At 51.3% G+C, this 11,863-nt stretch overlaps 1 protein-coding gene across 1 annotated transcript in view; it reads left to right on the top strand.

The window, feature by feature from the left end:
* Positions 1-11,863, top strand: part of itga10 (integrin, alpha 10) — a gene marked incomplete at both ends in the record, with an annotated part of 30,471 nt that overhangs the window by 12,964 nt on the left and 5,644 nt on the right. The window contains 8 exons of the mRNA XM_084444340.1: positions 729-879; positions 4,282-4,447; positions 7,242-7,315; positions 8,756-8,900; positions 9,478-9,626; positions 10,118-10,261; positions 11,029-11,235; positions 11,576-11,706. Coding sequence (XP_084300466.1) covers positions 729-879; positions 4,282-4,447; positions 7,242-7,315; positions 8,756-8,900; positions 9,478-9,626; positions 10,118-10,261; positions 11,029-11,235; positions 11,576-11,706 — 1,167 coding nt within the window. The remainder of the gene's footprint in view (positions 1-728; positions 880-4,281; positions 4,448-7,241; positions 7,316-8,755; positions 8,901-9,477; positions 9,627-10,117; positions 10,262-11,028; positions 11,236-11,575; positions 11,707-11,863) is intronic.

Here is an 11,863-nt window from a genome sequence, read left to right as displayed (position 1 = left end):
GTATGCTGACACACGTGTGTAAAAGGACATGACAAACCGTGTGTCATCGGTGACCAACCCTGCTGGGCTGTAGTTGGGATGTGGGTCGGGTCCCTGACATCAACATCTGTATGTTGACTATGCTGTTGTGAAGCTCACACCCACTCTCCCTCTCAAACTAGTCGTTTTCTTAACGAAGCACTCCAAACTCTACATCATTTTAAGGCGGATGTTTATTCTAGATGTTTAGAAACGGTATTTTGTCCCTCCAATAACACTCGTCCTCCTTCTGTCCTCCTCACGTGCTCCTTCTGTCCTCCTCTCTCCTACTGGCTCCCCTCTCTCCTTCCCTCGGTTGTCCGTCCTCTCCTCTTCTCCTCTCTGTCATCCTCTCCTCCTCTCCTCTCCTCTCTGTCATCCTCTCCTCCTCTCCTCTTCTCTCCTCTCTGTCATCCTCTCCTCCTCTCCTCCTCTCCTCTCTGTCATCCTCTCCTCCTCTCCTCTCTGTCATCCTCTCCTCCTCTCCTCTCTGTCATCCTCTCCTCCTCTCCTCTTCTCCTCTCTGTCATCCTCTCCTCCTCTCCTCTCCTCTCTGTCATCCTCTCCTCCACTCCTCCTCTCCTCTCTGTCATCCTCTCCTCCTCTCCTCCTCTCCTCTCTGTCTTCCTCTCCTCCTCTCCTCCTCCTCTCCTCTCTGTCATCCTCTCCTCCTCCTCTCCTCTCTGTCATCCTCTCCGTCTCTCCTGCAGCACGGAGGCGTTCAGCCCGGAGCGGGGCGCCAGGGAGGGCGCCACCAAGGTGATGATTGTGGTGACGGACGGAGAGTCACATGACGGGGAGGAGCTACCAGAAGCTCTGGAGGAGTGCGAGAAGAGAAACATCACCAGATACGCCATTGCTGTGAGTGCACACACACAAACACACACACACACATACTCGCACGCATGCGCACACACACACACACACACACGCACGCACACACACACACACACACGCACACACACACACACACACACACACACACACACACACACACACACACACACACACACACACCATTTCACCAGCACAAAATAGAGCAAACCCATTGCAATCTAGATGGACCACAGCTGAAACAAAGCTCTTTTGAGTCTGCTTTGAAATAAAATCCCTCAAATTCCCAGAGTGCCGTGAGAGTGAACCCTCCTGACCACTCCGCCTCCAGCGCAGCCAGAGTAATGTTGCTGCCGCTCTGGAATAGAACCAGCAAGTCACCAAATGATCCCCTTTGGTCCCCTGAAATAACCCAGTGGCTAACAAAAACTTTTCTTCCTGCCCCACCCAACACACACACACGGCGGCTGGTGCTGTGGTTTTGGTGTTAGGGGGGGGGGGGGTAGAATCCAGTGGTTGTCTGGTGTGAGACCCCTCCCTGAGCCACAACAGACCGGCAGCCTGCGGAGCCACATGGAGGGACAGTGTCAGCCACCGAAATACTGAACATTCAAAGACTACGGTGACTAGTACAGGGAGGATAGGAGCTCTATAATCTATGGTGACTAGTACAGGGAGGATAGGAGCTCTATAATCTATGGTGACTAGTACAGGGAGGATAGGAGCTCTAGTCTGTGGTGACTAGTAAAGAGAAGATAGGAGCTTTAGTCTATGGTGACTAGTAAAGAGAAGATAGGAGCTCTATAATCTATGGTGACTAGTAAAGAGAAGATAGGAGCTCTATAATCTATGGTGACTAGTACAGTAAGGATAGGAGCTCTATAATCTATGTTGACTAGAACAGGTAGGACAGGAGGTCTATGGTGAATAGTACAGGGTCAAAGGAGGCTAAAATGTAAATCAGCCATTTGAAGTTCACACGTGTATGATCAGTAGCCAGTCTTATTGCTAGGAAGTGGTTGTAAAGATCCCCTGGCGTGGTCAGCTGTAGGTTCCCCGCAGAAATACGCTGGGGAACCTGAACTGTAGGCAGGTAGTCGACTCAGACTTGTGAATGAACTGGACTGTGCGTTCCTGGTGTTCTCATCCTCCTTCTGTCCTTCTCTCTACTCTCTCCTCCTGGCTCTCCTCTCTCCTTCTCTCTCCTCTTGGCTCTCCTCTCTCCTCCTCACTCTCCTCTCTCCTTCTCTCTCCTCTTGGCTCTCCTTCTCTCTCCTCTCTCCTCCTTTCTCTCCTCTATCCTTCTCTCTCCCCTTGGCTCTCCTCTCTCCTCTTGGCTCTCCTCTCTCCTTCTCTCTCCTTCTCTCCTTCTCTCTCTTTCTCTCTCCTCTTGGCTCTCCTCTCTCCTTCTCTCTCCTCTTGGCTCTCCTCTCTCCTTCTCTCTTCTCTCTCCTTCTCTCCTTCTCTCTCTTTCTCTCTCCTCTTGGCTCTCCTCTCTCCTTCTCTCTCCTTCTCTCTCCTTCTCTCTCCTTCTCTCCTTCTCTCTCCTTCTCTCTCCTCTCTCCTTCTCTCTTCTCTCTCCTTCTCTCTCCTCTCTTCTTCTCTCTCCTCTCTCCTCCTGGCTCTCCTCTCTCCTTCTCTCTCCTCTCTCCTTCTCTCTCCTCTCTCCTCTCTTCTCTCTGTGTCTCATGGGGAGTTCCCAGTCAGAGGACTGTAGGTTGACCCTGACATATGCAGAACATATGCTGGTCAAAGCTGCTCCTGGGGAGGCGAGGACAAAGAATGAAGACAGGGAGTTGAATGAGGAGGAAAGAGAGGAGGAGACAGTAGGAGAGAGAGGGAGAGAGAGAGAGAGAGAGAGAGAGAGAGAGGGAGAGAGAGAGAGGGAGAGAGAGAGAGTTTTTGGTGGATGTGTGTTTCCAGGAAATCTTGGCGATGACAGGTAATTTGTAGCCCTACGGTGGCCATGTTTTGATGTTTAGTGAGTGCTGCATGAATGCGAGTGTGTGTGTGTGTGTGTAATGTGTGTGTGTGTGTGTGTGTAATGTGTATGTGTGTGTGTGTTTGTGCACGTCCCAGGACAGAAAACAGCTCACGAGGGAAGCCAGAGCAATGAGATCTCAAAAAATAACAGCCATAGTCATGCGGTTGTCACAGTCTGTGTTTTACATATCAGGTTCGAGATTTAAAAAGAGATTTTACTGCTTAGCGGGGGAATACACAGGGGTGTGTGGGGGGAGACGCGTGTGTGTGTTTGATGTGTGTGTGTGTGTGAGTGTGTGTGTGTGTGTGTGTGTGTGTGTGTGTGTGTGTGTGTGAGCCTGCGTGCGTGCGTGTGTGTGAGCACTCCCTTCTCTGCATTCTCTGCATGTGCAATGGCCAAAATGTCTTCAAACTACAGTTTGAACATGTACCGTATATTTTGACTACTTTGCCTCCTCTCTCTCTCTCCCTCGATCTCTCTCTTCATCTCTCTCTCTTTGTCGGTGAGCATGTGGAGAGACCAGCAGCAGCTGGCAAGACCAGGCGGAATTTCTCTGCTTCTATAACATCTCCTTGTACATATTTATACGGTGGTTCCTTTCTCAGGACACGTTACACCTCTCCGTGCCCCCCTCCCTCTGTGCCCTTTGAAAACAGAGGATTTCCTTAGTTAGCTTGGCAGACAGAGTCACAGGGGGAGATTCATGGAATTGGATTTCTGATGGAATTTGCTCATTTGTATTGCAGGCATTAAGACCTGGGGCCGGTTGCACAAAACATCTTAAGTTTTCCCCTTAAGTATGACCCTTAAGGGTTAATTTCCCCTTAGTTAAGGGAATTACTTAAGGGTGTTGCACAGAATCCCTTACAAGGTTTCCTTAGCTAAGGAGAAACGTTAAGCGTTAGACCAAGATAAGTGAGGGACATCTTAAGGAAACCATAAGGGAAATACTTAAGGGTGTTTGTGCAACAGATTTTATTTTAAGGAACTTAAGGGAAATATTAACTTAAGGTGTTTTGTGCAACCGGCCCCTGGATACATCTCCTGAATCATCTCCAAACTCCGCTGGCTAATGTAAGCCTTCAGGCTCCCAGTCCCCATTGTATGTGGGGGGAGTTGGCCCTGTCTCTCTCTCTCTCTCTCTCTCTCTCTCTCTCTCTCTCTCTCTCTCTCTCTCTCTCTCTCTCTCTCTCTCTTCTCAGATATGGGATATCTCTTTCTTCTCTGGAAGAACATGGAGGAGTAGTTGGCCTGATACACGCCGCAGTGTCTGTTAATCGTCTCTATCTTTGTCTGTTTCTGTCTTTTCACTTTTCAATAACTTTGTATCTCTAGTACTTTTGACTCTGTTGGTCGACTGTTCATGAACCTCTTTCTGGAAATCTATATATCTCTCACTCCCTCTCCTTCCCTCCCTCTCTCTCTCCCTCCCTCCCTCCCTCCAGGTGCTGGGCCACTACATCCGCAGGCAGCAGGACCCAGAGACCTTCATCAGTGAGATCAAGTATATCGCCAGCGACCCGGACGACAAGTACTTCTTCAACGTGACAGACGAGGCGGCGCTCAACGATATCGTGGACGCCCTGGGGGACCGCATCTTCAGCCTGGAGGGTGAGCGATGGAGAGAGGGAGGGAGAGAGGGGGAAGGGAGGGAGAGAGGGAGGGACTGAGGGAGGGATGGTGGGATGGAGGGAGGGACGGGTGGAGGTGAGGGAGGGAGGGAAGGAAGGATGGAGGGATGGAAGTGAGGGAGGGAGAATGGGAGGGAGAGAAGGAGGGAGGGAGGGATGGAGGTGAGGGAGGCATGGAGGGAGGGAGGGAGAGATGGAGGGAGGGAGGGATGGAGGTAAGGGAGGGAGGATGGGAGGGATGGAGGGAGGGATGGAGGTGAGGGAGGGAGGGATGGAGGTGAGGGATAGAGGGAGGGAGAGATGGAGGGATGGAGGTGAGGGAGGGAGAGAGGGAGGGAGGGAGGTGAGGGAGGGATGGAGGGAGGATGGGAGGGAGGGACAGGTGGAGGGGAGGGAGGGAAGGAGGGAGGGAGAGATGGAGGGAGGGAGGGATGGAGGTGAGGATAGAGGGAGGGAGGGAGAGATGGAGGAATGGAGGTGAGGAAGGGAGAGAGGGAGGGAGGGATGATGGAGGTGAGGGAGGATGGGAGGGAGGGACAGGTGGAGGTGAGGGACTAGAGAGGGAGGGAGGGATGGAGGTGAGGGAGGATGGGAGGGAGGGACAGGTGGAGGTGAGGGATACAGGGAGGGAGGCAGAGGATGACAGGGGAAAGACTGGGAGGAAGTGAAGTCGTGCTTCAGGACAGGAAAGGGGGAACAGGATGGCTCCATCTTGAGTCCTGCCGGGGAGAGGGTGAGGAGAGGATGGGCGTCTCTCCCTCGGAGGGGCAGGAGGAAGGAGGAGGGGTGCGTCTGGGAACCATGGAGGAAGGCAGGGAGAAGTGTGCCAGCCCATTACGTCTGTAGGGAGGTGAGGGAGGGAAGGGAGAGGAGGATACCGCCACTATCTGGGAGAGAGTGAGAGAGAGAGAGGAGAGAGAGAGAGAGAAAGCGAGAAAGCGCTACAGGGTATATGGTGTCGTAGATCATGTGCTGTCGAGAGGAAAGAAGGGGAGCAGTGAAGAAAGAAAGAAAGAAAGAAAGAAAGAAAGAAAGCCGGTGTGTGTGTGTCTGTCACGCGTGCCTGTGGGTACTGTTGTGACTGTAGAGAATGTGGACACCCCCGAGGAAATCGATTTATCTATCCACTGTTCGGCTCCCCCCTCAGAAAAGATCTCAGCAGCCACCCCGCCGCCCTCGTCAACCCCGGGAGCACCACACCCCAGAAACATGGCTGGCTAGGGAAGCGCAGGGAGCCGGCACTGAAGGGTCGGGGGTTCGAATGGGACAGGGACAGGGTCATGCAGGGGCAGAGAACTGTACTAAACCTCTCAGTCATTTTTGGAAGGATGGATACAGTGTTAACGCTGTGATGTTGGGCTATATGTGACGTTGTGTCACACCTGTGATGTTGGGTTGGGTGTGATGTTGAGTCACACCTGTGATGTTGGGTTGGGTGTGATGTTGAGTCACACCTGTGATGTTGGGTGGGTGTGATGTTGAGTCACACCTGTGATGTTGGGTGGGTGTGACGTTGTGTCACACCTGTGATGTTGGGTTAGGTGTGATGTTGAGTCACACCTGTGATGTTGGGTTGGGTGTGATGTTGTGTCACACCTGTGATGTTGGGTTGGGGTGTGATGTAGTGTCACACCTGTGATGTTGGGTTGGGTGTGATGTAGTTTCACACCTGTGATATTGGGTTAGGTGTGATGTTGAGTCACAACTGTGATGTTGGGTTGGGTGTGATGTTGAGTCACACCTGTGATGTTGGGTGGGTGTGATGTTGAGTCACACCTGTGATGTTGGGTTGGGTGTGATGTTGAGTCACACCTGTGATATTGGGTTAGGTGTGATGTTGAGTCACACCTGTGATGTTGGGTTGGGTGTGATGTTGAGTCACACCTGTGATGTTGGGTTGGGTGTGATGTTGAGTCACACCTGTGATGTTGGGTTGGGTGTGATGTTGTGTCACACCTGTGATGTTGGGTTGGGTGTGATGTTGAGTCACACCTGTGATGTTGGGTTGGGTGTGATGTTGTGTCACACCTGTGATGTTGGGTTGGGTGTGATGTTGAGTCACACCTGTGATGTTGGTTGGGTGTGATGTTGAGTCACACCTGTGATGTTGGGTTGGGTGTGATGTAGTGTCACACCTGTGATGTTGGGTTGGGTGTGATGTTGAGTCACACCTGGGATGTTGGGTTGGGTGTGATGTTGAGTCACACCTTTGATGTTGAGTCACACCTGGGATGTTGGGTGGGTGTGATGTTGAGTCACACCTGTGATATTGGGTTAGGTGTGATGTTGAGTCACACCTGTGATGTTGGGTTGGGTGTGATGTTGAGTCACACCTGTGATGTTGGGTTAGGTGTGATGTTGAGTCACACCTGTGATGTTGGGTGGGTGTGATGTTGAGTCACACCTGTGATGTTGGGTTGGGTGTGATGTTGAGTCACACCTGTGATGTTGGGTTGGGTGTGATGTTGAGTCACACCTGTGATGTTGGGTGGGTGTGATGTTGAGTCACACCTGTGATGTTGGGTTGGGTGTGATGTTGAGTCACACCTGTGATGTTGGGTTGGGTGTGATGTTGAGTCACACCTGTGATGTTGGGTGGGTGTGATGTTGAGTCACACCTGTGATGTTGGGTTGGGTGTGATGTTGAGTCACACCTGTGATGTTGGGTTGGGTGTGATGTTGAGTCACACCTGTGATGTTGGGTTGGGTGTGATGTTGAGTCACACCTGTGATGTTAGGTTGGGTGTGATGTTGTGTCCATTACGTCACCACAGGAACCCTGGGATTCAACGAGAGCTCCTTCATGATGGAGATGTCTCAGATCGGCTTCTCCACACACGCGCTGGATGTAAGTTCCACCTGATGTGTGTGTGTCTGTGTGTGTATGTGTCTGTGTGTGTGTGTGTGTGTCTGTGTATGTATGTATCCATCTGTCTGTTTCTGTGCTTGTCTGTGCTAGTGTATATAATATATTGTACACACATACAGGGCCTATAAAAAGTATTCATCCCTCTCTGACTTTTTCAAATTTTATTGTGTTACAACAAGGAATCAACATGGATATTGTTGTGTATTGACTGGCTTAGTTATCCCTAGTAGCCGAAGTCCCGCCCCCTTGTCTGATATGACGTGCATACATTATTGTAAGGAAGTTCTGAGTTTACCACTAAAGTGATTCCATGTGCTATTATTCTTGGTCTCGTGTCTATCATATAATAGTTGTTATACCAAGTTAAATACGAGTATACAACAGATATAATTTAGTTTTTTTGTCAATGATAAACAGAAAGTACTCAATAATGTCAAAGTGGAAAAAAAACAGAAAAAAGAAAGAAAATAATTGATTCCATAAGTCCCCCCCCCCCCCCAGTTGGCCATTGGCAGGACTTACAGCAGCTGTTAAGTCTATTTGGGTTGTGATTGTTAAACTTCAATCAGCTTTTGGACGCAGCAATCGCCCCATTCTTCTATGCAAAGTTGCTAAAGGTCCACTGATTGGGCGCCATTGGTTAACAGCAAATGTTAAGTCTTGCCACAGATTCTCAGTTGGATTTAGTTCTGAGCTTTGACTGGGCCATACCAGGATGTTGACTCCAGTGTGGCTTTGGCTGTACTGTATGTCCTGGGTCATTGTCCTGCTGTCCTTCTCCCAAGTCCCAGGTCTCTTGTAGACTGCAGCAGGTTTTCTGTCAGAATTTCTCTGTCTTCTCTGTTTGCTCCTTTCATTTTGCCCTCTATCCTTGTGAGTTTTCTAGTCCCCGCTGTAGCTTGCGCTAAACATTATGCTTTAGTGTTGACGCCAAGTTTGATTCTACTCTCATCAGACCGTAGCATCTTCTTCCACTAGGTCTCAGTCTCCCTCATGCCTTTGGGCAACCGAGATTTTATCAGAACTCATTGAACCAATAGTGTGACAACTGAAGAAAGAAAGAATTGATTGTGCACAAGCTTATTTACTGTAGGTTTTTCACAGCAAAGCGGGATGAATACTTATGTAATAACTATTTACTCTTTTTAATTTCTAATTAATTTAGGAAAATATTTAATTTCCTTTTTTTTTTATTATAGATATGTTTATCAGTGACAAATAACGAAATTAAATCAATTTTGATTCCATATTGTAACACAATGAAATGTGAAAAGGTCCAAGTGGGGTGAATACTTATCATAGGCACTGTACTGTACATGCCACTCAAGCCCTCTATATCTACGTATCTCATTCTACGTTATTTAACATTAGGGTTATTCACCCCTGGCTTCCCCTCCTGTCTGGCTGTGTGTGTGTAAGGATGGGATCCTGTTTGGGATGGTGGGGGCGTACGACTGGGACGGCGGGGTGCTGAAGGAGGGGACGAACGGCCGCATCATGCCCTCCAGAGAGGCCTTTGAGTCAGAGTTCCCCTTGGAGCTCAAAAACCATGCTGCGTACCTAGGTACCCATACCTCACACTCAGAACCCACACTGCATACCTAGGTACCCATACCTCACACTCAGAACCCACACTGCGTACCTAGGTACCCATACCTCACACTCAGAACCCACACTGCATACCTAGGTACCCATACCTCACACTCAGAACCCACACTGCATACCTAGGTACCCATACCTCACACTCAGAACCCACACTGCATATCTAGGTACCCATACCTCACACTCAGAACCCACGCTGCATATCTAGGTACCCATACCTCACACTCAGAACCCACACTGCATACCTAGGTACCCATACCTCACACTCAGAACCCACGCTGCATATCTAGGTACCCATACCTCACACTCAGAACCCATATCTGCATATCTAGGTACCCATACTGTACCTCACACTCAGAAACCACACTGTAAATCTAGGTATACTGTACCATGCAGATGCACTGTTACATTCTGTCTCTGCCCGTCTTACGTTAACTAAAGCTGCATTTGTTTCACATTACAAACACAAGACCTGAAACTGAATGTGCGTGTGTGTCCGTGTGTGCGTGTGTATGTGTGCGTGTGTCTGTGGGTACTAGGTTACACAGTGTCCTCGGTGGTGGTGGGTGACTGGAAGAGGCTGTATGTGGCCGGAGCACCCAGATTCAAACACACAGGCAAGGTCATCCTGTTTGAGCTCGGCGACAATGCTGAAGTGGACATATCCCAGGCCCTCAACGGAGAACAGGTACCTGCCTGCCGTGCCTCTCTATGTTACAGTGTGCGCTGTACTGTAAACTCACTAAAACTTCACTGTGTAAACTGAACTCCTGGAGAAAACCACCGGAACAATAAACAAGATCAAGAAGAAAAGGAGCTTGCTGCTCCACCGCATTTTACTGTGCAAACCTTAAAACAAGACCTCCACCTACTGGCAGTGAAGGGAAATTTCATTTTGACGTCGGGAATACTAAACCTTGAGCATGGTTACCTGTCTTTAAAGTACTACTTCCTCTTTCTCCTGTCTCTTTCTTTGTGCGCCTGTGTGTGTGTGTCTGTGTGTGTGGGTGTACGCGTGTGTGTGTGTCTGTGTGTGTGTGTGTGTGTACGCGTGTGTGTCTGTGTGTGTGTGTGTGTACGCGTGTGTGTCTGTGTGTGTGTGCACGCATGTGTGTGTGTGTCTACGTGTGTGTCCGCGCGTGTGTGTGTGTGCTTATGTGTGTGTGTGTGCGTGTGTAGATAGGGTCGTATTTCGGCAGCGAGGTGTGTGGGGTGGACGTGGACCAGGACGGCATCACTGACGTGCTCCTGGTGGCCGCGCCCATGTTCCTGGGGGCGGGGAACAAGGAGGCGGGCCGAGTCTACATGTACACGCTGAGCGGGGTGAGTCTGCATGTACACGCTGAGCGGGGTGAGTCTACACGCTGAGCGGGGTGAGTCTACACGCTGAGTGGGGTGAGTCTGCATGTACACACTAAGCGGGGTGAGTCTACATGTACACGCTGAGCGGGGTGAGTCTGCATGTACACGCTGAGCGGGGTGAGTCTACTCGCTGAGCGGGGTGAGTCTACACGCTGAGTGGGGTGAGTCTACACGCTGAGTGGGGTGAGTCTACACGCTGAGCGGGGAGAGTCTACATGTACACGCTGAGCGGGGAGAGTCTACACGCTGAGCGGGGTGAGTCTACACGCTGAGTGTGGTGAGTCTACACGCTGAGCGGGGTGAGTCTACACGCTGAGCGGGGAGAGTCTACACGCTGAGTGGGGTGAGTCTACATGTACACGCTGAGCGGGGTGAGTCTACATGTACACGCTGAGCGGGGTGAGTCTACACGCTGAGTGGGGTGAGTCTACACGCTGAGCGTGGTGAGTCTACATGTACACGCTGAGCGGGGTGAGGCGTCCCCTTGTGCTGCTGTGCGCTGTGTTGTGCTGCTGTGCGCTGTGTTGTGCTGCTGTGTGTTGTGTTGTGTTGTCTGATGTCATGTACGTTACGTCGTGACACAACAACACGGACGGCGTTAACTTTTATCTGCTGTTTTTTGCCTCATACCTGTTTCTCTCCTCTTCTTCCATTCTTCTACCTTCTCTCTCCTCTACCCCCCCCTCCCTCCCCCTCCCACCCCCTCCCAACCCCCCTCTGGTTCTTAGGAGGAGGAGTTCGTTCCTAACGGGACTCTCCAGGCGGAAGCTAGGGCCCAGGATGCCAGGTTTGGCTACGCCCTGGCCGCCGCCCCGGACCTCAACCACGACGGCTTCACCGACGTGCTGGTGGGCGCGCCGCTGGAGGACGACCACACGGGGGCGATATACATCTACCACGGCCAGGGCATCTACATCACCCCCATATACAAACAGGTAGACAGGACTACATCCACATTATAACTGCTTACTATATTATAACCTACTAGAGACTTCAATCCAGGCCACTGTTTGTTACAGGGAGCTCAGATAAACTCAGTTTTAACATACTATGTCCCTCCCCCGCCCTCTCTCTCTCCCTCTCTCACGACCCCTCTCTTTCTACTTTCTTTCCCTCTCTTTCTCTCTCTCCCGCTCTCTCTCTCCCCCTCTCTCTCTTTCTCTCCCTCTCTCTCTCCCTCTCTCTCTTCCTCTCTCTCTCTCCCTCTCTCCCTCTCTCCCCCTCTCTCCCTCCCTCTCTCCCTCTCTCTCTCTCTTTCTCTCTCCCTGGGAGCAGCGTATCCCTGGCTCGTCTCTGTCCCCGTTGCTGCAGTACTTCGGCCGCAGCGTGAGCGCGCGTCTGGACCTGGACGGAGACGGCCTGCTGGACATTGCGGTGGGGGCGCAGGGCAGCGCCGTGCTGCTCAGGTGACCAGGAGGAGGGAGGAGGGAGGGAGGAGGAGGAAGGGAGGAGGAGGAAGGGAGGAGGGAGGGAGGAGGGAGGGAGAACGGAGGAGGGAGGGAGGAGGAGGGAGGAGGAGGGAGGAGGGAGGGAGAAGGGAGCAGGGAGGGAGGGGGGAGGAGG

This window comes from Borostomias antarcticus (assembly GCF_949987555.1).
Source record: "Borostomias antarcticus genome assembly, chromosome: 10".
NCBI lineage: Eukaryota > Metazoa > Chordata > Actinopteri > Stomiiformes > Stomiidae > Borostomias > Borostomias antarcticus.
This window is presented reverse-complemented; position numbering and strand designations above follow the sequence as displayed.